The sequence below is a fragment of the Colias philodice genome, chromosome 3 (genome assembly GCF_061535455.1).
Source record: "Colias philodice isolate Cphi_HAF_F1 chromosome 3, ilColPhil1 Martin Lab GWU primary, whole genome shotgun sequence".
Classification (NCBI taxonomy): Eukaryota; Metazoa; Arthropoda; class Insecta; order Lepidoptera; family Pieridae; genus Colias; species Colias philodice.
This window is the reverse complement of record NC_143088.1, coordinates 9417525-9443674: the sequence shown is the minus strand read 5'-3', so window position 1 is coordinate 9443674 and position 26150 is coordinate 9417525. Positions and strand designations below refer to the sequence as shown.

The 26150-nt window shown below is 33.4% G+C and overlaps 3 protein-coding genes and 1 long non-coding RNA gene across 9 annotated transcripts; 3 read left to right on the top strand and 1 right to left on the bottom strand.

Annotated features, from left to right (window-relative positions):
- Positions 1 to 1201: 1201 nt before the first annotated feature.
- Positions 1202 to 2173, top strand: LOC149489916 (uncharacterized). Its single transcript, XR_016318367.1, has 2 exons — positions 1202 to 1551; positions 1984 to 2173. It is a non-coding gene; the product is annotated as an uncharacterized LOC149489916 (long non-coding RNA).
- A 1015-nt stretch (positions 2174 to 3188) lies between these two features.
- LOC149489915 (stromal cell-derived factor 2) lies at positions 3189 to 5414 on the top strand. Its single transcript, XM_089714699.1, has 4 exons — positions 3189 to 3331; positions 3509 to 3704; positions 3944 to 4168; positions 4555 to 5414. The coding sequence occupies exons 1-4, from the start codon at positions 3229 to 3231 to the stop codon at positions 4724 to 4726; spliced, it is 696 nt and encodes a 231-aa protein (XP_089570825.1). The 5' UTR covers positions 3189 to 3228; the 3' UTR covers positions 4727 to 5414.
- A 1-nt stretch (position 5415) lies between these two features.
- Positions 5416 to 16161, bottom strand: polo (Serine/threonine-protein kinase polo). 5 transcript variants are annotated; one of them, XM_089714696.1, is made up of 11 exons: positions 13708 to 13847; positions 12784 to 13008; positions 12305 to 12509; positions 11862 to 12054; positions 11392 to 11502; positions 10567 to 10796; positions 8928 to 9058; positions 8380 to 8561; positions 7825 to 7958; positions 7017 to 7129; positions 5417 to 6418 (listed from the first exon to the last, which is right to left on the bottom strand). In XM_089714696.1, exons 1-11 carry the CDS (start codon positions 13804 to 13806, stop codon positions 6224 to 6226), a joined length of 1818 nt encoding a protein of 605 aa, XP_089570822.1. In that variant the 5' UTR covers positions 13807 to 13847; the 3' UTR covers positions 5417 to 6223. The 5 variants fall into 5 exon arrangements, 2 of the variants coding, with proteins under 2 accessions (XP_089570821.1, XP_089570822.1); XR_016318366.1 differs by lacking the exons at positions 5417 to 6418; positions 7017 to 7129; positions 7825 to 7958; positions 11392 to 11502 and adding an exon at positions 16072 to 16161 and having other exon boundaries at positions 8423 to 8561; positions 9489 to 10796; positions 13708 to 13816; XR_016318364.1 differs by lacking the exons at positions 5417 to 6418; positions 7017 to 7129; positions 7825 to 7958; positions 11392 to 11502 and adding an exon at positions 16027 to 16159 and having other exon boundaries at positions 8423 to 8561; positions 9489 to 10796; positions 13708 to 13816.
- Positions 14706 to 26082, top strand: LOC149489913 (pancreatic triacylglycerol lipase-like). Of its 2 annotated transcripts, none has more exons than XM_089714697.1 (11): positions 14706 to 15029; positions 17080 to 17183; positions 17606 to 17764; positions 19176 to 19313; positions 19799 to 19902; positions 20311 to 20438; positions 21216 to 21356; positions 21664 to 21762; positions 22654 to 22765; positions 23363 to 23502; positions 23906 to 26082. In XM_089714697.1, the coding sequence occupies exons 1-11, from the start codon at positions 14945 to 14947 to the stop codon at positions 24088 to 24090; spliced, it is 1395 nt and encodes a 464-aa protein (XP_089570823.1). In that variant the 5' UTR covers positions 14706 to 14944; the 3' UTR covers positions 24091 to 26082. The 2 variants fall into 2 exon arrangements, with proteins under 2 accessions (XP_089570823.1, XP_089570824.1); XM_089714698.1 differs by lacking the exon at positions 14706 to 15029 and adding an exon at positions 16278 to 16325.
- Positions 26083 to 26150: the final 68 nt, after the last annotated feature.

Genomic DNA, 26150 nt, shown 5'->3' with positions numbered 1-26150 from the left:
TGTTTGTTACTCTTTCACGCGAATACTACTAAACCGATTACAATGAAATTTGGAAAAATTACTTTTGATCCTGTAAATCCCACAGGAATGGGAACTATGCGGGTTTTTCTTTGAAAACGCATGTATATTAAGTATGTATTTCAATAGTAGTTTCTCATCTATGAGAACTGTCATTTAATCAACCGTTTAATTTTCTCATAGTTACACATTTAAAGTAAATGTGTAAAAAAATTTCCAAATAAAAATTCACTCACACACAAATGTATTTATTATCTAATTCTAAAGGAACAAAAAAAACGTAAGCGTAAGATTGCACAATTCTTCTAGAGTATCCATCTTGATAACACGCAGGCCCGAAATGCAGTGAACACAATCTAGCAAATTTCGACGGCGTCCAATCTACACGTCTCATGTTTTATACCCATTTTTTATTTAGCTCTGGAAATCTAAAACAAAATGAATTTATTAATAATCTAAAAGAGAAACAACAAACTAAACAGATACTTAAGTCAAATAAAACAACCACGTGGTATTTTTTATTTTCCTGCTGTAGAAAATTTACATCTATTATTTGCTACAACAACTACATATAAATCTGATATAAGAAACAAAATAAATAAATCAACGTTAATATGAAATAGATTTTTTGTCATAAATCGATAATATACGCTAGATGTGTTACAACACTACGGTGGTAAACAAAATGCCAAACGTGATAATATTGTGACATTTTTTAAAAATTATTTAATTCTTTTGTATTCCACAACCCCATAAAGTGGGTAAATGTTACAGTTACAACATAAACTTATAAAAAAGCGCTTGATAAAACCTTCAAATAGGGTTAGAACATAAATATTTATCAATTTGCTGAAAATCACTTACCGATGGAAAGATATTTTTTCATTGTTTTCATCCAAAACTCCCATTCGACTAGTAATAGCCGGTAGCTAAACATACAATAGTCATTTTAGCACACTGACAAATAAAAAGAAACACTATACACTTTATATTTTCTAAATATTTCGTTAAAAACACTTGACGCACTGAGCCCACCAGCTGGTTGGAAAACAAACTGACTGCCGGCGCGCTACGTTTGAAGACAGTGCAGATACTCTATCGCTATCTCAATCTGACTTATGCTGTTATTGACTAAGAGTAAGTAGATTAGAAAATATGTATTTTGTTCTGTCTCAATATAAGAACTCTATCTCAGAGGAATAAACCTATAGAGTTCTTATATTGAGACAGAACAAAATACATATTTTCTAATCTACTTACTCTTAGTCAATAACAGCATAAGTCAGATTGAGATAGCGATAGAGTATCTGCACTGTCTTCAAACGTAGCGCGCCGGCAGTCAGTTTGTTTTCCAACCAGCTGGTGGGCTCAGTGCGTCAAGTGTTTTTAACGAAATATTTAGAAAATATAAAGTGTATAGTGTTTCTTTTTATTTGTCAGTGTGCTATAATGACTATTGTATGTTTAGCTACCGGCTATTACTAGTCGAATGGGAGTTTTGGATGAAAACAATGAAAAAATATCTTTCCATCGGTAAGTGATTTTCAGCAAATTGATAAATATTTATGTTCTAACCCTATTTGAAGGTTTTATCAAGCGCTTTTTTATAAGTTTATGCTGTAACTGTAACATTTACCCACTTTATGGGGTTGTGGAATACAAAAGAATTAAATAATTTTTAAAAAATGTCACAATATTATCACGTTTGGCATTTTGTTTACCACCGTAGTGTTGTAACACATCTAGCGTATATTATCGATTTATGACAAAAAATCTATTTCATATTAACGTTGATTTATTTATTTTGTATCTTATATCAGATTTATATGTAGTTGTTGTAGCAAATAATAGATGTAAATTTTCTACAGCAGGAAAATAAAAAATACCACGTGGTTGTTTTATTTGACTTATCTGTTTAGTTTGTTGTTTCTCTTTTAGATTATTAATAAATTCATTTTGTTTTAGATTTCCAGAGCTAAATAAAAAATGGGTATAAAACATGAGACGTGTAGATTGGACGCCGTCGAAATTTGCTAGATTGTGTTCACTGCATTTCGAGCCTGCGTGTTATCAAGATGGATACTCTAGAAGAATTGTGCAATCTTACGCTTACGTTTTTTTTGTTCCTTTAGATAATAAATACATTTGTGTGTGAGTGAATTTTTATTTGGAAATTTTTTTACACATTTACTTTAAATGTGTAACTATGTGAAAATTAAACGGTTGATTAAATGACAGTTCTCATAGATGAGAAACTACTATTGAAATACATACTTAATATACCTACATGCGTTTTCAAAGAAAAACCCGCATAGTTCCCATTCCTGTGGGATTTACGGGATCAAAAGTAATTTTTCCAAATTTCATTGTAATCGGTTTAGTAGTATTCGCGTGAAAGAGTAACAAACATCTATCCTCACAAACTTTCGCTTTATTAGTAGGATGTAAGGAAAATGTTTTCTTTAAGACTGTCCTTTTATGAACTTGTTAAAATTCATGCTGACTGTGCCTTTCTCCTCACTCCTTTAACTTTATTGATCTTTATTTTAAATTAGTTACATTTCAAGTTTTAAAATTTTTTTTAAAATATACTAGCTTTCCGCCCGCGTTTTTAAAGAAAATCCCGCACAGTTCCCGTTCACGTGGGATTTCCGGTATAAAACCTATCCTATGTGTGTATGTACAAAATTTCATTGTAATCGGTTCAGCAGTGAAAGAGAAAGTTATCCATTCTCGCATAATTTCGCATTTATTATATGTATTCGTAGGATTAAACAAATAATGTATTCAATTGAAATTTATGATTAATTTTGTTATTTTTTATTATTTATTATTTCACGAAACCGTAAATGCAAAATGCATTCACGATTTTATCGATTGAAGCACATCCCATCACTATCACCTTCTATCTATCTAAATACGTACCTATAGTAAAAATGGTGCCATGACTATGTTGAAGCGTAGCTTGTAGTCTATAGCTATCTCATTCTTTCATACGACGTTTTCTTTAGATAGAGAGAAACAAATATATGTAAATTGTATACGCTCGATACAAGTACTCTATAGGTTTATTGCTCTGAGAACTCTATAGGTTTATTCCTCTGAGATTCTGCCTGATTTTCTCGCTGATTTTACTGACATTGTCACTTTCCGTCATATTATGTGTTTGTCATTTGTCAAATTTGAAAAAAGCTAGGAAAGTCTACAGAAATGGTTGTTGTGAAAATCGCATTTTCAAAGTTTTTCGGTAGTATAATGAATTTATTAGGATTTTTAATATTTTTATTAATATGTGGTATTGAAATATCAGAAGGTAAGTGTATATAATTGATTTTAATTCATATAACGATAAGTATTATTACGGATAGTATACAGTACAACCGGGCATGCTTAACAATTACGTGGCCCAATCTAAGGGGTGGATGTGTTTTTAACAAAATTTTCTTTATCATGAATTAAATTTAATATAAAACTGTAAAAATATTTTCAGGTTCCAAGGCAGAGTTTGTAACTTGCGGTACAATTTTGAAACTAATAAATACGGATCTACGTTTGCGTCTTCACTCTCATGATGTTAAGTACGGATCGGGCTCCGGCCAGCAGTCGGTCACAGCTGTCGATGTTTCAGACGATCACAACAGTCATTGGCTAGTGCGACCTGCTATGGGAGAAACATGCAAGCGCGGGTAAATATATTGGAATATTAAAGACATGATAATCATTGAAAAGGTTGATTTGGTTCCTGTTTCAGTTATGCATATCATCGTTCAAATTAATTTAATTAGAATATTACATACATAAATTAACCAGGTGAACTCCCTGATCTATTATTAATAATAGAATATTCTGTATATTGATAATAAGCAACTCAATCTCGCCAAGTTTGATATTACTGTTTATTGACATAATAATTTATCATTTACAGTGCACCAATAAAGTGTAACACAAATATAAGGCTGCAACATGTATCCACTAAGAAGAACTTACATTCCCACTACTTCTCATCACCACTGTCTGGTAACCAGGAGGTTTCATGTTATGGTGATGATGATGGTGAAGGTGATAGCGGAGACAATTGGACCGTTGTGTGCAATAATGACTACTGGAGGAGGGATACTCCTGTCAAGTTTAGACATATAGATACCTCTGCGTAAGTTGATTGTACATTTTATAGAACTTTTATGAATTATATTAAAGACTAGCTGTGCTCCTTGGTTTCACCCGCATTGCTCCGGTCCTGTTGGTATTAGCGTGATAATATACAGCCTATAGCCTACCTCGTTAAATAGTCTAGTCACCGAAAGAATTTTTCAAATTGGACCAGTAGTTCCTGAAATTAGTGCATTCAAACAAACAAACTCTTCAGTTTTATATTATTAGTAAAAATGATAATGCGCAATGCAGTGGTGGTGTAACATTTGCCTTCAGAAGCCTACTTGAAATTGAAGGTTGTGTAACACAGTTCTTAATGGCTTAGAAAATATGGTTTTGTAACACAAAAAATCTGCCTTAAACTTTACCATATTTGCCTTTCAGGTTTTTGGCGGGATCAGGAAGAACTTTTGGCCGACCCATCAGCGGGCAAGGTGAAATAGTTGGTGTAACATCACAGTACGGAGCATACACAGACTGGCAAGCCAAGGAGGGCCTGTTTGTTCACCCCAGTGATGCTTTACCCAACCAGGGTGCAATTCATACAGAGTTATAAGACGCTCAACTAGTATATTTTGTATTTTTATGAGTTGTTGCAATAGACATAAACATGTTCCTTAGGTAATAATTGAGCATTTAACAATATGAAGGATGAAAACAAATATACAATTTTTTATCTATTTGATACTTAATGGTGTTTATATCTTTTATTAATAGTATCAATAGGTTTTCAATTATAATAGGGATGCCCTATACTTACAAGACATAGAGGCATACATAAAAACAAAATTTGAAATGTAATTGTACTGCCAAAGATAATAGGTATAGAAAATGGCAACAATTAAATCTCTGTGCATCAGAAATGAATTCCATAAGGATATAAAATTAACAAATTATGTAATGTAAATAATATATTTTACTTTCCTGTATGAGCCATCAATTTGTACAGGTTATTGGCAAAGCCCAATTGCCCAAGGAGTAATATAAAATTTGAAAATTTTATATTGCAATTTTGAAATGGTCTCTGTAGATTTGTATAATTTAGAAAAGGTTTTATTCAACTAGTTAACAATTAGTCTGCGCTAGTTACTTATTTTCAACAATAGAATGCATAAACAGTAAATTTGATAACTTGTACAAGTCCAAACAACTAGAATCTAGTTTTATACACATGCACAACTAAATAGTATGTTATTAATTTATATGATGTGACGTGAGAAGTAAATGTGATAAACAAATGAAAAGTGTTTTATTTTGTACTACAAACTTTATTGTCAAATGTTTATATTACATGAGGTAACAAACCTCTGGAGAAAGTTACAAATGCAGTGCTTCAAGAGCATCGAATTAACAATAATACTGAGTCCATTTGCTTTCTTACAAAAAACAGTAACAGAATGCACAATGAAGCATATGAAAACGAAAAATTTAATGGGAAATTTGAAAATTGTGTGATACTTGGAAAGCTTCGATGTTGGTGAAGCACGAAAACTTATAAAATAAGTGTTTACAAAACTAAATACAACATTACAAATGATATCTCTTGATGCACCCGGCAATCAGTCACGGTGCCAACTACACTTCCTAATCAACATGTCTAAAACTCCAGGAAATAACTTCTAAAAAGCACTATAACAATAAGGAGGTATTATAAATGTCCACATTATATCTAGTGCAGAGATTTATGTTTTAAAATCTATAATTTAAAATTACTCTTTCATTGGGTTTAAAATAAAAAATATTTTCGGTAATCATGGAAACTTGAACTTCCATTCCTCGCTAGGAATATATTATAGTCCATTATATGCCCTTATCCATTTATGACTGGGTAATTTCCGAAATCGTTAAAATAAATAATGTTTTCAAGAAAAACAATGTCCTATCTGTTTGGGAGAATAAATGCCGAAATAACGCAAACACAACATGGTTAAAAAGATTAAAACTATGAAATATAATTTAAGTTTACTATGAAAGTGTGAGTCACACTATCCTATGCGTGAAATCGAATAATGTATTCATTTCAATCAAATAATCCACGGTCAAGTCGCGTGACTTAGCATAGCTTGTTCGCTAAAACACTGTTTATCTTCTCCAACGCGTATTTGAGATTCGTGTACAGTTTCTTATCACATCCATGTTCTTCTATCGTCGTGAATCGGAAAGTTCTGAAGTTCTTCTCTACGTCGATGTAAGTGACGGCTTGCATCAATGGACATAATATAATCTTTGTGTGGTCTTGGAAGTTAATCTGAGGAAATACCATGTATCATTAATTACACAAATTATGGTGATATACATATCCTGCATAACAAAAATGCATTGTTTATAAATATCACAGTTTAGTCTAACAAGAAAGCAAGAATTACATTTATTTTTCAAATAAAAAATTTAAAGATGAGTTATTCAAGATGCCAAAATGGGTATTTCTTTTTAACTAAATATTTTAAAACTGAAGTTTAAAATTGATAATCAGTTTTAAATATTTTAAAATTGAAGTTTAAAATTGATTATCAGTTTTAAATATTTTAAAACTGAAGTTTAAAATTGATAATCAGTTTTAAATATTTTAAAACTGAAGTTAATTTTTAGTAAAAAGAAATCCATTTTGGCATCTTGAATAACTTATCTTCAAATATTTTCCAATACTCATGTGGAGGAAGGAAGGTGGAATTCCTCCATCGAAAAAGGGAGGATCCTCGACCAGTCTACTCGACTGGCCGGCCGTGAAGGCCCCAATGGATGATGTCGGAAAGTTGTATATATGCTCTGTAGCGAAAACATTTCGCTTGCGCGATTTAGAGCGAGGTGTCGCTACACTCATTATCAATATATCTTTATCAACCAACCTGTAAGGTTCCATTAGTCAGGTACATGATGACGGCGAGCGTGGTTCGGAACCACTGGTGCAGATGCGGCAACCGGGACAGACCGTCGCTCTCTCGCACTGGGACTGACGCACCTATAGACAACAAATATAATATTGTTATACTAGCTGCGTTTCGCGGTTTCACCCGCGTTTGTCCGCTCCTGTAAGTCTATATATAATATATAGCCTTCATCGATAAATGGGCTATCTAACACAGAAAGAATTTATCAAATCGGACCAGTAGTTCCCGTGATTAGCGCGTTCAAACAAACAAACTCTTCAGCTTTATAATATTAGTATAGATGTGTCATATAATTTAGTCAATTATTCATGTTTTTGTACTGTTGTAATTTGTAGGTTTTTGTAAAGAGTTTTTTTATGTGAGAGAAGCGAACAGACGCGTAAACTGAAGGTAATCTTACTTTGCGAAATAATATTATAAGTACATTTTTATTTGTTAAACAGTTAGATAAGTTAAGACGAGTCATTTTTAAAACGTTTATTTGCAAAGGTAGTTACTTATGCAAATAAATGTTTTAAAAATGACTCGTGTACATAGAGAACTGAGAAGCATTAATAACTAGATGCTACGACAGATGGATCTCTAACATGTTTTCTTTCCATAACCTTCCTTGTACCTTAAAAAATAGTTTAAAAAATTGCCGAAATGGTTGAGCCGTCATCGAGTTTTACACTTAGTAACTTAACATTTGGCGCCTCATTTAAATTTAAATAGATTACAATAGACCAATGCGTGATTTCGTTTCACACAGAATTTAGATACCCACCAGCTTTCATGAGATGTTCAGTCATATATCTCCTGAAGTATGTGAGGAGTTTCATCTTCTTATCGAGCTCTTGTGGATATTCGCGCATCGTCATATACTGCTCCTGGCCCTGCCGGTTGATGTAATGCACGTTTCTGCAAGTTTATGAGAAATTATATTATTTTTATATAATACTGATCTTGAAACAGTTTTTATTACTTTTTCAAATAACTTGATTAGCAAGCGTCATTTTTAATTTAAAACTTTAACCCATTGAACAGATTTTGAAAATTCTTTCAGCAGTAGACAACTGCATTATGAATATGGACAAGCTACGCAAGCAACAAAAAAGGGTTTGAGATTTAGTGTCGGTCCATTAGTTTAGATGCCTTATACCAGAGAAATTTATAAAAATGCCCATATTATTTCTTCGATTTATTACCCTTTATTTACCCTTTACTCTACATTATAAACATATCCCCGTGGCTATACCAACATAAATAAATAAAAAAAACAAATAGTCGCTGTAGTCCACCCACTTGCCGACCCAGTTTATATTGAAACAAATATCCTTACACTCCGTTAGCGAGCATGATCAGCTTGGTGGTGTCGTTGAACATGACGCCCACGCTCTCGTCGCACAGCTGGTAGCCGAAGCCGTACTTGTCGCTGTAGTCCACCCACTTGCCGACCCACACGAGCGGCTGGGCCGCAGGGTCGCTCAGTTCGTCGGTCAAGTACTCGGGACGGCATTTTAGCTGTGGAGAATGATTATTTTTTTTTAAATAGAATAAAAATAATGTATAACTCGCACCTTGGCTGTAGATGCGAAATAGAGAGTAAAGTGCGAATTGTGCGCAAAACTATTGGTATAAATGTTGGTAGATAGAAATTGCCAGTATTGCGGGCAATAAATTGAGAAGCGTCATTCTCCAGAATAGAATTTCTGGTGAAACATCCTGAGGTTTCCATCTGATGCGTCTAACAACTATACACAAATTCTATAGAGTATAGACACACAATACATAAGTTCTATGAATGAATGATACCACTTCATTTCGCACCAATACAAAACGCCACGCCCTCTTAATAAGTTTATGCATAAAACTTTCTACAACTCTCACCTTGCTAGTAAGCAATGCAGCGAGCTGATCGCGCAATGCAACGAGGTTCTGTCTATGCGACGTGGGCTCTACCGTGCGCGGCTCAGCCGCCGGCGCACGCTTTACTGGCGAGTCCACCGCCATCGCTTGGTCTACACATACAGAATATTATTTTGATTAATAAATTAAACTAATCAATATAAATAAATAACACTTTGTTGTATACTTTTGAAATTGTTAAAATGTCATTGAACATCTTACCTATTAATTTTATTTTAATCTTTATACAACTGTGTGCATTCTATAGAAAAAGAGAGCGTGAGTGCGGAGCACACGTGTCAGAAGTGAAACTTCATTGACAAGATTCAAAGTTACAAGATCGTCGCTTTACTCCATGACGCGACCTTGAAATTTTATTCTCAACGCGCTTAAAGATGTTTCACTTCCAGAGGCCTGAAATTGAATATCCTTTGGAAAAAATCCAAAAACACTCCATCAATCGGTGGTGAGGCACGACAGCGGCAGTGCGGCCGGCATGATGCCCGCAGAGAGGAGCCCGGCCCCGAGCGAGCGAACACGCACCGTTGCTGTTGACCTCGTTGAGCGGGCGCCTGTGCAGTGGCCCGCCCTCCACCAGCTGGTCCGTGCGCGGCGCGGTGGTGAGGCACGACAGCGGCAGTGCGGCCGGCATGATGCCCGCAGAGAGGAGCCCGGCCCCGAGCGAGCGAACACGCACCGTTGCTGTTGACCTCGTTGAGCGGGCGCCTGTGCAGTGGCCCGCCCTCCACCAGCTGGTCCGTGCGCGGCGCGGTGGTGAGGCACGACAGCGGCAGTGCGGCCGGCATGATGCCCGCAGAGAGGAGCCCGGCCCCGAGCGAGCGAACACGCACCGTTGCTGTTGACCTCGTTGAGCGGGCGCCTGTGCAGTGGCCCGCCCTCCACCAGCTGGTCCGTGCGCGGCGCGGTGGTGAGGCACGACAGCGGCAGTGCGGCCGGCATGATGCCCGCAGAGAGGAGCCCGGCCCCGAGCGAGCGAACACGCACCGTTGCTGTTGACCTCGTTGAGCGGGCGCCTGTGCAGTGGCCCGCCCTCCACCAGCTGGTCCGTGCGCGGCGCGGTGGTGAGGCACGACAGCGGCAGTGCGGCCGGCATGATGCCCGCAGAGAGGAGCCCGGCCCCGAGCGAGCGAACACGCACCGTTGCTGTTGACCTCGTTGAGCGGGCGCCTGTGCAGTGGCCCGCCCTCCACCAGCTGGTCCGTGCGCGGCGCGGTGGTGAGGCACGACAGCGGCAGTGCGGCCGGCATGATGCCCGCAGAGAGGAGCCCGGCCCCGAGCGAGCGAACACGCACCGTTGCTGTTGACCTCGTTGAGCGGGCGCCTGTGCAGTGGCCCGCCCTCCACCAGCTGGTCCGTGCGCGGCGCGGTGGTGAGGCACGACAGCGGCAGTGCGGCCGGCATGATGCCCGCAGAGAGGAGCCCGGCCCCGAGCGAGCGAACACGCACCGTTGCTGTTGACCTCGTTGAGCGGGCGCCTGTGCAGTGGCCCGCCCTCCACCAGCTGGTCCGTGCGCGGCGCGGTGGTGAGGCACGACAGCGGCAGTGCGGCCGGCATGATGCCCGCAGAGAGGAGCCCGGCCCCGAGCGAGCGAACACGCACCGTTGCTGTTGACCTCGTTGAGCGGGCGCCTGTGCAGTGGCCCGCCCTCCACCAGCTGGTCCGTGCGCGGCGCGGTGGTGAGGCACGACAGCGGCAGTGCGGCCGGCATGATGCCCGCAGAGAAGAACTCGTGCTGCAGCAGCTTGTCCACCGACGGCCGCAGCGACGGGTTCGACTGCAGCTGCAGCACGATCATCGACGCGGCCGGCTTGCGTAGCGCGGATGGGATCCTGAAATATGCATGTTAGCTCAAAAACTACTCGATTTTAAACATTTCTTTGCCATTAGAAAGCCCAGGTAACATAACAGAGGCTATTTTTCATATGACACAGGGCAAACAACTAGTTTCTTCTCTCAGCCCTGCAAAATATACTCATTTATTGATAACAAAGAAGGGAAGAATTAGTTCATAGATTTAGATTAGTTTATCATGACAAATGAAAATTAAAAAAAAAAGGTTTATTAGTGATGTAATTTGACTTAATTATATTCCCAATTACACAGAAAACCATGATCATCATTAACAGTAAAGGCTACATTATTTATAAACAATAATAAATCAATCATCATTATTGCGTTCAGCTAGTTCGTCTCCTTTTCCCTGAATAACTTATCCAATCTTACTTATTCCTCTTCTTCTCTTTATTACTCTTCTTATAAATACAACAAGCCTTAACAAACATGTGAAACAAAACATAATAAATGGATGAAATAGTTTTTAAATGATTTTGCAATGGTACAACACATGGCGTATTGCTTGTGTGAAGACACATGATGTCCTTTAGTCACATGGAAGCATTCCACCACCTTAACACTAATTGTAACCTGTATCGTTGATTTAGAGTATTATCGTTGATAACTGCCTGTGCATATCGGGAGCCAACTGATAACCAGGGACCAGAGAAACACAGCTGAACCGCTAGGTCTAGCCCCGTTCTAAGTGACAAGGTACAAGTTATATGTTGATATAATACATAAATTATACTATAATGCTATTTTATAAAAAAAAATTAAAATACTGTTAGGTAACTTAGAAATAGAGTGTGTGGCGAGCACACGTGTCAGAAGTGAAACTTCTTTGGCAAGATTCAAATAACCAAAATCATTGACTTAATCCAGGACATGACGGTATTGATGTCTGACGACCTTTAAATTTTGCTCACAATGCGCCTAAAGATGTTTCACTTCAAAATAAAGTATAACATAGATAAGCTTTTTTGGAAACTTAAATAAACATACATACATTACAATCTATATAGCAATGAGGTTTAGTAAAATGTGGTGCAATGTCTTACCTATATTCACACTTCTTAATCCTCTTGTAAGTGTCCTGTAGTGTGGATGTCTCAAACGGCGGTTTGCCAACAAGCAGAGTATACATGATGCAGCCCAAGCTCCAAATGTCTACTTCAAAGGAGTGTCCCTTCTTTGTCAATATCTCAGGCGCTATGTAGTTTGGTGTGCCGCATACAGTCTGCTTTCTCTCTCCTAATTTATAACATGGGACGGTTGAATTTCTTATGAGGATATTTTTTCATAAGGTATGCAATAAGAGTAAACAACAACAGCATTAATAATTAAAACTGTTAATGTTTCAAACAAAAGTTATGCACACTTGATGTTGTTACTTATTAATTAAAAGTTCAACACTTGATTTGGATAAATAATATTAGTCATTGAAACATTCTGATTAAACACAAATAATAATTTAAAAATTTATCTGCTGTTAATGTCTTACCTTCATATTCAATTCGGGCGGCGAGACCAAAGTCCCCAATCTTAACATGTAAATCATCGTCTAAGAAAAGGTTTCCCAGTTTGAGATCCCTGTGAATGATACGCTTATGGTGTAAGTACTGGACACCCAACAGTATCTGGTGCATGTAGAATCTTGTCTCTGGCTCCGTTATCGCTTTTCTACGTTTGTGTAGTTCCATCATAGACTATAGAAATATTTTCGTTTATGTTAGGAATACATTTATAATTAACACAAACAAACAAGAAGAATTTTAAAGTAGATGAAATTAAAACGTGAAGTATGAATGTAGAAGTATCATATAAGTTTTAAGATGGTTTTCAGATAGATAATGACTCTCTAATTATATTGGAAATTTAGGATACTTAATTCCAAACATATTATTGTATTGGATTGGATTAAAGCAGAGAATAGATAATTTTAGCAAAAATTACACATTCTTTTATTATAATAATACTTACCCTTCTTTTACATAGTTCCAAAATAATATAAATATTAAGAGAGTCTTCGAAGAAGCTATGGAATCCAACTACATGTTTATGTTGAAGCGATCTATGTATGGAGATCTCTTGAAATGTTTTTTCTTTCTGATTTGATTTTACTAGAAGCTTTTTGGGAACAACTTTGCCAGCCCATACTTGATTAGTGGCTATATCTTGTATTTCATAACACTTTGCAAAGCCACCCTAGAAAAAACAAATCTCTATAATTGTGAAAAAGTTTACCTAGTACTTATAGATGAAGAGATTTCACATATTTTTAACAAAATATTTAAGTTATGAGATAATTTATGTTGAGTTGAAATAAAATAAGAATTATAAGTTTAAATATATGCAAATATTTTTGTTAAATTGTGTGTGTATGTTTGAATCAAGTTAATTTTACTTTACTTTAAAAACTTGTTTCAATAGGAACCTGTAACAGATGTTTAACACCTGCCACTGGACTAAAAGTTAAATCAATGATATTTCGAAGATATTGATAACTTTACCACATTTCTGAATAACATATTGGAGTAACTATATTTAAATAAATAAAGCGTGCCCCATGGGGTCCTATCTAATGAAACAAACATAAAAATATTGGAGTAATCGTCTTTAACGGTTCATGTATTCAAATAGTTACAGCAATGTTTTATAGCTTAAAAGTGTGGAAAGCTATCTTATAATATTATTTTAATTAAAACTGAACTTAATATGAATAAAAGCATAGTTTTAAGTTATAATGGCAGTTGAAAATCGAATGTGTTGGCGAAGATGCTAACCTCGATGATAATATTTTTTTTAGAAAATTCGTAATTTGATGCAAATATACACGAAGGAGCATTTCTCAACTTAGATAAATTAAAGGATAAAGAAATTGATAGTAAACATTAATAAACTTACCTTTCCAAAGAATCGTAATCTTTGATATGTGCTGTTTGTTTGGGGATCATGTATGATTTCTGGTATTTCTTTCTTATCATCTTCTTTAATTGATGCCATTATATATAAACTTAAAATAAAATATAAATTAAAAGTCAAATAAAACAATTAACAGCAAAGTTATAATACGATTGTTGACACATTAACAAAGGATAATTTCAAACGGCAAAACGTTTGAAATTAAAATCTGTTGCACTGAATTTTGAAGTTTGAACGGTTTACATGAATAGCCAATCATAGAATAGACTAGTAATGTTACCATAATCAAAAACTTTATTTTTATTGATAAAATAAGCATATTATGGATAGTAAAAATATTTCATGATAAATGAGACAATATATTAACTTTTAGCATTAATTCAACAATAACATAAAATTGACTAAACATAATTTCTTAAAAATATTAAGTTATTATTTATTATCAAATATGTCAGTGGTGTCGTGGAGCAAGAACCATTGACAATAATATCACATAATATGGCGGCAAATTTAAAATTTCAATAGATTTCGAATTTCGTTAAATACATACTGTAGAAAAAAAATAACACCATAATAACATACATACATTTAACTTATAATTTGTTTTGGAAACTTCTACGAGAAGTCAAGTTACACAACGTATATTATGAAGTAAGGTATGGCAAGTTTTTAACATAATATTTAAAATATTATTAATAGATAGATAGATTAGATTAATAGATGATATTAATTATAAGCTAATTTTTCCTATACTTTACTTGATTCGTGTTTGTTTTTGAAAATAAAGCATATACATATTAAAAGATACCAAAATTATCGCTTACTCCACGACGTGACATCGACGTGACGGTTTTTCTATGACGCGACCTTGAAATTTTACTCCAAATAGACACGAAATGATATTAGGTAAGTATAAGTTTGTTAAGTAGGTATCTAAATAGTCGTCGACTGTTAATACTTAATATTATGCTTATCCTAGAAACGGGAATAAACAAAAAATATCGTGAGTTAAATTAGCGATAAATATTTATCAGAAGCTTTGAACTTCCTGCAAATCTGTTTATATTCAAGTTGTCTGCTATTATTGTCGCAGTCCATATAAAGCAGTTGATTCATTTGTATCCTACTTACTGTTTTCTGTTGGATTGTAATTTTTTGTTCAAATAAGTCCATAATTACTTAGTGAAATAGATAATAATTATATATATTATTTTCAAAAATGTTTCCTTTTTCATATTGGTGTTTTTTATTTTTTGTGACTTTGAATATCGGAGCATCTCAAGTTATTATGACTACCGACGAGTGTAAGTAAAAAAAAAAACATCACGTGCGAAAGTTCGTTAATGGCCGTTATTTTGTTAAAAATAAACTAGACCATATTCATATAATACTTAATGTGATATTTAAATCAGATACAGATTAGAATCTTTAAGTTATTGTAACCATCTACATAGATATATGCATTTTTTGCATAGATTATTTAATTTTTCAACATTAACTGCGTGCCTTGTAAAATAAGATTTTTTAGTTTTTATTGTGTAGGTATATTTACGGATACCCGCATTTTATAGAATGTAGAGTATGGAGAATAGACTAAGTTCGTACAGGTAACAGGTAGGTAGATTCACGGTAATTGCAATGAGAGTTTCAGTAGGTAGATAGATTTCGCAATAGCATTTATATGTAACTAGTTAATTACAGTCATTGTTGTGCTTAATGAAAAACAATATTAAAGTTTAATTACACTTTAACTAAGTACGTAAGTACTTAAAAAATACAAGCCCTTGTTTAATCGAAATAATACATTATAAATACTCTCAAAATTTTATATGTTCTGTGCTCTCAAATAAGTCTTAAATACATAATATGAAAATTTATAACTTTTAAAATTACATTTTTTAGGGTACATGAAAAGAACAAAAAATGGAACCCTTATAAGATCACTTTGTTGTCCGTCTGTCTGTCTGTCTATCAACATCCTTTTTCTCAAGAACGTGAGGAGTTATCAATCTGAAATTTATATCGAACACTGTAAAAATTAAACTATATCGCATAACATCAAAAGATGTAACCGTAAATACTGAAAATTTTAAAGTCAAAAAAGTTTTAGTAGAATAGAGTGTTTTAAAAATTGCTACTGTAAACGTTTATAAAAAATGTCTTTATTAATCAGTGTTTATATATATATTATTATTTATTACTCATAAAATAACTACATAACTACTTCTTAGTACATTTTTCGTCACAAATAATAGGTATATCTATAGAGATATACTATTAATAGAGAGTAATAGTACTCACTATATAAATTGAATGTTATCACAACACCAAAAACACAACTTAAACATAACCCTCTTTCATCACTTCAAAGTAAAAGGTAATTAATGATAATTATTATCTAATATTAATTTACGCGATCAGTCGCGTGCCTTCGCATCGCGTGAAATGGCTCTCAATTATTGTTCTTCGAAACCGACATTTCTGCATGGTAGTGGTAGAGGTAAGGATATAAAAAACGTAGTTGTCATGGTAACATCAAGTGCTTTGAAGGACGTGCGTAGATAACTCCATTTGACCTTGATAGCGATAAGGAAATACAGGTATCATCATGGTATACGAAACTTGGAATAGGATAACGGTTGTGTTAGGATAAACGTTTACATTTTGGGGGTTATTTTGAATTATGTAGCGTCTTTTAAATACATATTATCTACATGTCATTGACTCATGATCACTAATTCATTACTTTTAAAGTAAAATAGTATACTTACATTCATAAACATCTCAAATATTGTTGTCGGGTAAGGTGTTGTAAAATTGTAGGTCTTCCTAGTAATTTAAAATTTTGAAATTTCATTCTTCGTGAATCACTTCTTACTACTATGGAAGTTCTCTAACTTTCATAGCGCAATGTACCTCTGCATTACTTTTAACTAAGTTTAGTCTACCAAAAGTAGGCTACCAACTTACCACCGACCTGAATAAGTATTATGCTGAATACAGCTTTTGACCCTGTCCATCCATTAGATAATTTCATTATTCTAAGTTATGATTTCGCTGTTACATTAGAAATTTCTAAAATTAGTTTCTCTACTTTATTATGCATGTTATTTTTATATAAACCTGCCTCTTGTATCACTCTCTACTTATTTAAGAAAACCTATATCAAAATGCTTCGCGTTTGTTTTACCTTTATCTTACCTACCTATGTAGTGATAGTAGATAAATGTAGATACTAAGTAATTATTGTTTTGTAACTAATTGCAATTGGAATGTTTATTTATCTTTTTGGGAAACTCCAAATGATGTCTGAGTAAAGACAATTATAGATTTATATTGCTTATTTATTTATAGTGGAAAATCACATAAGCCCAGATGATTTACGAGAATTTATGAACTTTCGCACCGACGTCACCACCACTACAGAGTCCAACGTCATGGAATACGCTGATGTTGAGGTATTTGTAAAAAATATATTATTACAAAGATTTGTACATGTTTTACCAATAGAAAAAACTTATTATGTTATGACGAGACATAAAAAAACATAAAATTAAACATTTTAAAATATTCATCCATATTGCTAAGTAAATTTTTTAAATTCTTAATATTATATTGGATATTATATTAAATTCACAGTTTTTTAACATAAGTAAAGAAAAGTCAGCATCCGTATCTATATGCTCTGATAAAAAATAAGAAATAAACTTTTTGAGGTTTTTGTATTTCCTCAATGTACCTAAGTACATAATACGAATATTAATATTTTATTACTTAAAAATGTAAAGAGATTGGTTGGTACTCGGTAGCAATATTGAAAAGTTAATAATACAAATTATAATTAATATGTTTCTAATATATTATCTACATTATATTTAAGGACACGACAGCAAAGCTCCCAGTACCAAAAGTAGTGGATTGTTTCGGTCTAGGCGCCTTGATGAATCAGCTATGGTTCCTCAATATGAAGCCAGCTACTTCTGACAGCGTTAACACACATTTCTATTTCTCATCCAGATTACGACCAGAGAGAGTGCAGGTAATCGTGATTTGATAAAATATATTTTTTTGTGTTTGATTTTCGCGAGTTCGATGCGAGAGAATTTAGAAATTAAAGACTTTAACGGATTTAATAGCGATTTGTTAATTTTATAAACATATTTTTTGCATTAAATATTGACAATTTATATTTTTTTATTTAAATTTTTCCCATACATAAGCAACTCACTATATAAATTTACACTTTTGTCGCGCCTTACGATATCCAATATTCAGCTTGTATGACTAAACATAAAACAATAATTTAGTTCATTCATACTTCATTATTAGTAGGAAAAATAAACAGAGTCAAGTTCGTGAAATTCTTGTACCTAATTGCACTAGACAAATACCTAATTGAGGATTACAAAATGAGCAATAAGCCAAACTAATTGTATTTCATCATGCAATTTCTAAGCAATTATCTACTAATCATTTTACTTTGACCATCACCTTGGTGGTAAGAATTTTATTAGGTTTATTATTGTATTTAAATATTCCAAGAATGGTTTAATATTACCTACGTATCTGGTTTTCACTTTGAGGAATTAGTTTTTTACTTATGAGTAAGGTGATTGTGCTGTAGTTAGTCACTTGCATCCTTTCATTTTTATTCCTTATGACTAATCGGAAAATATTTTTAGAGAGATAATGTATTTCGATTGAACTTGTATTGTATAGCATATAGCACATGTTTGTTTCCGTATTTGATTAATCAAGTACATCGAAGGAGTCGATCTTTTATCTTTATTCAAGCTACTGCCCTACTATTGATAGAATTAAAAAAAGGGATATTTGTTTTTGCTGACCAACCATTTGTTTAATATTTTTATAATAACAATCATTTTGAAACATTTTGAGAGAATATGTTTAAGTTTTTTTAAGCAAATTTAGTTACTTGTCTTCTCTATAAAAATAATTATAGGCACACAAAGATGAAAATGCAGTCACTTTGCGGATTAAAAAAAAATACGCAAGTGTTGCATTTATTTTGTGGTTTTTATCCGCTCTGACATAGGATATCCTTATCATTTCTCATTCATTGTTATTGAGATTATCTTTATTAATATGTATTTTTTAAATAAATTCGTGTCCCGATGCGTGTCGGTATAAGGTATTCCAAAATTGCTCAACCGAAATCTTTTAAACTAGAATTTGCTTCAGCTCTAAATTTTGTATAGATTTTGTGTGTAAAAGAAGAACGAATCATGGAATTAAGATTATTGTCTGAACATAAATTAAAAATAAAAATAAAAATGTTTATCTATGTTTCCCTATATATAACACCCTATTATGTAATTACAACAATCACTAAGTAAACCGTAAATAATATGTATTTCGAAGCACACAGACTGAACTCGGTTCTATCTGTAATGTTTAAATTTATAGCGACTTTTTCTAACTTATTCAAGGTATATCCAGGGGATCAATTCGGCTTGGAATGGGTAGATTTCGATCCAGCTAGAAAAACAATAATGATTGTTCACGGATTCATGAGTCACAGTAATGCGTCGTGGGTTCGCGATATGACGAAAGCATTTTTATACTGGGTATGTACTATACCAATGTGTATATTTTAATGTTTACATTCGTAAAATGGTCATGGTCACAAAATATGCAGTGTAAGTAGTTATAGCAACCATTCGAAAATGTGCTTTTGTGCATAAATAAATATCTCATATACAGCTACTGACTATTTTATGTAGGATATCATAATATTTTTAATATTCCTCAACTAAGTTGAGTTATGTTGATGAATTCTTTCTGAAACGAAAATAAATTTCATCTTTACTCTATACAAAAATTTATGTACAATTAATAGCATAAAATTGTTATCTGGAAGAAATATGTAACATGTAAATCGTTTATATACGAACTTTATTTGGTAAAAAGGGGATTTACGGAGTGCCCCAGGGTAATAAGCTTGGACCCAACGTTTTCCTGATTTATATTAACGACTCTTACTATAAAACTTGTAATATTAAAAATGTGATGTACTTTAATCATTTTACTAAGAATTTTAAATTTATAATAGGCAGATGTAAATGTGATAGCCGTGGATTGGAGCAAGGGCGGTAACACATGGAAGTATTGGCGAGCAGTAGCCAACACTAGACGAGTCGGCTCCGATACAACCGGGTATATTCAATTCAATTCAAAATTCTTTATTTGGAACATAAAACAAATAGTTTAATGCTTACAGTTCTCAAATGATGATTTCAAATATTTCGATGATACATACGATTGTAAAAAAAGCCTTTGATTTAGATCTTTATTTTCATAGATTTCAATAGCCGTTCTTAAGAAGAACACATTTATAGTCATAGTAATTTATATTATAAAGACGAATAGTTTAAACTTTTTCTATTTTATGTAATAAGATAATATTATATTCTATTTATTAATTTCGGTGTGAAACATTGATTCTTTCCATATACATTTTAAAACTATCCTTGAAAAATTTTTAGGAATACAATTTGAAATTAAAGATATTAGAATTTTCGAAATGAGCAACATTGACTTATTTAATGTTACTTTTGATTTTAGCTTCATGCGACAACTGATAGCTAAAAGTGGAGCTCGTATTAAGGACTTCCACTTTATCGGCCACAGTCTGGGCGCGCACATTGCATCGTATGTTTCTTACCATTTGGGCAGAGTCGCGAGAATTACAGGTAAATTAATAAAACAGTTATTTACTTACAGTATTCAAATTCAGTTAAATAAAAATAAATCCATATCATAATACCCATAATTTTATTTATTTTAGAAAATTTTCGGTTCCGATAGAGTTGTCTGAGAAATAGTTGTCTTTTTTTATGGATGTCCTGGCAGAACAATTTTTGCAGGTTCATCTAGTTTCTTATTAGTATATGTTTAAGATAGAAAAGAAAAGATAACTTCTGAATATCAGAAACAATCTTCAATATTTAGATTCTGCTCCTTTTAACAATGGCGCTTTGCCTTGAAGAATGCTATTATACCCTTTAATTGCAAAGCAAAAAATTAAGAATTACGAAGATAAAAAAGGGTGTATGCCGAGCACACATGTTAGAAGTGAAACTTCTTTGGCAAGATTCAAAGATACCAAAATCGTTGCCTTATTCCATGACGTAACGGTATTGCCATGACGCGACCTTGAAATTTTACTCTCAACGTGCCCAAAGAAGTTTCACTTCACTTTGTGAATAAATGTTTTTTGACGTGAAAACGTCTTATAATTCGATAAAGCCGGCTGCACGCACGACAAAACATGACTCATGCGGCGTTACCTCGCTCTGACTCATCTGAGGCGTTCCATGTAAGGCTTGAAGTGCGAGCGTGAGCGCGGATCGAGCGACAAAGAAGCACAATCGGACGTTGTCACGTTCAACTATCGTCAGTTAACCGACTTTACAGACAACCAATTTTTCATTTTCGTATTTTCGATAATATTTATTAACTGGATTTAGGTCTAGACCCAGCTCAGCCATGTTTCGGTGATTCAAGTCGTGTGGAAAGATTAGATGACTCGGATGCAGATTTTGTTGATGTCATCCATACTAATGGTCGGCTCTTGCAAAAGATTGGCTTTGGCTTGCCAGATCCTATAGGTAGGTTGGTTTTTTTGTTGAAAAATTATTTCACATAATTTATGAAACATGATTTATTGTAGGTATTATTCACGAGAACTTGATTGATTGAACTTAGAAATTGAGTAGATTAAGAACCTTTTCTATTTTATTGAACAAAAATATTTGATAACTTTAATTGTTGTAAGTATCTCTAGTTTCTGGGATCTATAGACTATAATTAATTAATAATGCTAATGTTATATGAAATTAAATCATATTTCTTTGTTTCTTGTTTGTTCTTGTCTGTTCTATACATTTAAAAATAACTGAAATATTATATTTCCAGGACACGCAGATTTCTATCCCAACGGCGGTATGCAACAACCGGGCTGTGTTAATAAGACCAATTCCGTCTGGTCCAAGATATTGCCTATCTCACCTTCACGTACGTTAATATTTTATTTATAGGACTCAATTATTTATATGTATTCTTCACAAGAGAGAATAAATTAACTGTAGGAAAAAAGAGCGTGTGTGCACACCCAGCACACTAATTAACAGAATTACACCCACACGAATTAACGAACCCACACGAGTCAGAAGTGAAACTTCGATGGCAAGATATTACTCCATGACGTGACGGTATTGCCATAACGCGACCTTGAAATTTTACTTTCAAATATTCTTTATTCTGTTTTTGGAAAGTAAATTTTTCCATAATACAGGATTTTCGTCGCTATGGACGACAAAGCCGACATTTGTAACATAATTATTGTGAGATCAGTAAAAATTTATTTTTATTCTATATTTTGAAATCAATTTATATTTTTTTTGCTTATAAAATTAGAGTGGGCTTGCTCACGAAATTTTCCCTTCGTTATATATATGTACCTACTTAGTTATTTATAAGGTTGTGTACGCATTAAAAATATCTTCAAAAAATGTAGAGCATACTAACAACATTATTTTATTAATTTCGCCAAGTTTACTTTTACTATTGAATAAACTGCTTAAATTTTTTTAATGAAAATTTTCAAGAAAAGAATTGGAAGTCAGGGTCGACTTTTCTTATTCTTTAATTTTTCAATATTTTCAAAAAAAATATTGTGTGGTTTTATGAAACCACGGTAAAAGTGAAACTTAGGCACAAAATTATCGTATTTGTACGATAATTATTATCGTACGGTTCGACCGTCACGCGACATGCGCTACACAGACCAAAAAGTTTGAGACGATGTAATAAAAGTTTCACTTTAATAATATATAGTCAATACAATATAAATTGCCTTTTCAATGTTATAAAAATAAAAACTAAAGTATATTTTCTACAAATTAGGTCTCCAACAAGCAATATGCAGTCACGGGCGAGCATACGTGCTATTCACAGAGTCGCTTGTGAATGGTAATTGCACTTTCAGAGCATTTCGCTGGAATATGACTTATGAAGGGTATGTACGGAACCTATTTATTTAATTAGTTTTTTTGGGTTATTATTTATTAATTCATGCTTACAAATTTATAAAAATGTGAATTTTTTAAATATTATCATACATCTTTTCTGTAGTATGTAGAGCAACATAATTTTTATTTTTTAAACGGTTTCTTTTTCATGTATAAATGATCGCTTTAATTTTTGAAGTGAAACTTCTTTATCGGGGTTGGAAAAAAATTTAGTGTAACATTTTTTCGTTACGCGTGACATTTTTCCGTTACGCGCCATCTTTTTCTTATCCCTACCACGCGTGATTCGACGTATTTCTGTAAAGTTGCATATAGTAAATTATTTTTTGAAAAATAAGGTCATAAAGAAGTTTCACTTCACTTCTTACGTGTGTACACTAGTTCACGCACACATTTTTTTTCTATTGAATCTACATGCGTCTATTTGGATGATGTATACTTTTTTATATTCGAGTATTGTTATGAGTATATGTACATATATTGTTATTGAGTATATAATTAATACTTCTTTAAAATTTATTCTTGATTTAATTGTGTTCTTCTCATTTTAAACATTTTTTCACAGTATTTTTTCAAACTTTCAGCGTAAACGCAAGTTTGCTAGCGGCGTGTGATAGACAGTCGTCGTGCTCTGAAATGGGCATCAATGCTGTGGGCGGGGAAAATGGGCAAAAGGCGAAAGGCGCTTACTTCGTTCTTACTACCGCGACGCAGCCTTATTGTCGTGAGTTTTTTTTATGAATATTGTTGAAGTGAAAATTCTTTAGGTGCGTTGAGAGTAAAATTTCGAGGTCGCGTCATGACAATACCGTTCAATACCGTTAAGTCATGGAGTAAGGCGACGATTTTGGTTTCTTTGAATCTTGCCAAAGACGTTTCACTTCTGATACGTGTGCTCGGTGCACATGCTCTTTTTTATGACTTTTTAGAGTATGCTGTTCTAACATGGTAGGTAATTTTTGACAAAAATTTAAGTAGGTATACTTACCATTATTTTGTTTGGAATTCGAATATAGTAACTATTTACTCTATGCTCTTATTTTGCGCTTTTCCACTTAATCAAAAATAAAGTAAGTTATATTAATAAATAAAATATTTTATTTGTATGTTTGTTTTATTATCTGTAGCCACAGAATGGCAACGCGCGCACACTCGTGCGGACCTACTCCGCGATTTACGCTTCGGCTTCAGAATAGACAGATCTGTGCGTTTGTACAACGTCACCAACTCGTATGGTGACCCCGGTGACCCGCTACTCGATGTCACTACTACGCCCAAGAGCTGGTTCAGAAGATTCATAAATATTGGTTAAATAAAAAATAAACTCTATAACCTAAACAATAAAGACTAGTTCTGTGTGAGCAATTTATTTTTATATAATTTTTTTATTAATTGACAAAGAGCGAGCTGACTACATAGAATTAGGAAAAAAAACAACACTTGAGTAATTTTTACACAGGTCGGTGCGCTTGTACAACGTCACCAACTCGTATGGGGACACACTCCCGAAGAGCTGGTTCAGAAAATTCATAACTCTATAAACTAAACAATAAAGACTTGTTTTGCTTGCGCAGATATAGGTATTCGATATTTGAATTTTATTAGCTCGCAAGAAGCGCACTGGCTGCATAGAACAAAAAAAAAAGAAAACAAATTCGAGAAAATTTTAGTGTGTATGTTTTCGTGCTTTTCGAAATTTAAATTGCTGATATTACACACAAGGATGCCATTGATGTCATGCTGGATGTTGTTTTAACTTTTTAATTTGCTTCATTGTTCAATGTTGTTATTATTAGATAGCTATAAAATATAGAGTATTTAAGTTTTTTATTTTCCTAGCAAAATATTTTTAAATAGAATGGAATTTTGGCTGTGTTATGTGTATTTTAAGATGTTTAAGTTGTTAATTTATTATAGATTTATAATATTTATAATATGAAATGTATTAAAAAAAGAGACACGTTCATAACATTTTTGGAATAAAAATAAATTTGTAGTATAATTAGTAGAAAATAAGTACTGAATGTTTAACAAGGCAAACCTGGCTTCAAATATTATTACTTATCCATAGTGAAATAAAAAAAATACTCTATATTATATAATATGTAAATATGTAATAAAGAGCCCCTATATGAAAATAGAAAACAGTAAAGTCTATATATAATATTATAGTGACATAATATATTTGTTTACACTCAGTTTCTAGGCTAATATTAAGTATAATTTAATGGTTATTAGTATTGTTGTTTTTTATATGTTAAATATAATGGAGGTGACTTTATACTTACCGCTTTTTGCACTTTCGTTTTAAATTCGACATTTTAGAAGAGGGTACGGAAACGGGTCTTAAAATATGTGTGTAATGTGTATATTTACACGTACTCTTATCATTTTTTCACTGAACTTTACAATTACTATATAACAAAATTCCAGAGTTAACAGTTACACATTACTCATTGTTAGTGCAAACGTGATTTTTGAAAAGATATAGAATGTATTGCATTCTACACGCGGTTATGAAAGTGTACTAACAAGATTATCTATGAAAACAGATAATTATCGTGAGTTTAAGATAAACCTATCTATAGATAATATTTATGTAGGCTAAGCTGTCAGTTTAGGTAATAGTAATTTCTTTACTTTTTTCATTCATAGACATGTGATATGGAGAAGTTATATAGAGAAAATCGAGCTATAGTGTACATTTCGTATGTGAATCGCTCTTGAAATAGATGGACACACTACTAGTGTGTCCAGCCGTTGTTTTATTATTTATCCCGTAGCCAGAAATCAATAAAAACTAATTTATTCTGTGTGTATCTACATATATTGTTAAGGATGCCTAACGTTTTTGACGGTCGCTTGGACTATAAAGTTTATTACCACTGCTTATTGCCTGCGATGTCCATTAAATTTATTTACCTCGTTAAGAAGAGTTTGGGAAGATAGATTCTAGATTTTATTATACGAAGCTTTTAGGAAAATTTATTACCCTCAAAAACTGAACAACTCCGTGTTACGCTCGATTTGTTTCTCATTGGAAATTTACTACATTCGCTTTTTTTTAGGTTATTCTCTAACTCTATTACTATTAGTGACCATCATTATTTATTTTGCTTTCTTTAATATGTCATGAAAATAACAAAACTATCGATACTGTGTACCTACTACTTGCTAAAGATTATTAAAATTCATATTTGTAACTTCCCGATTTTCAACGAAAATGTTCTTTAATCTCTAATGTTTATTGTTGCAAATATGTTTGCAATTGTATCAAAGCAAATACCTGCATGAAAGGTGTATGAATAAAATAATTTAAACGCTTTTTTTGTTTTATTTCTCTCTCGTTTTGTTCCCAATAGCAATCGATGT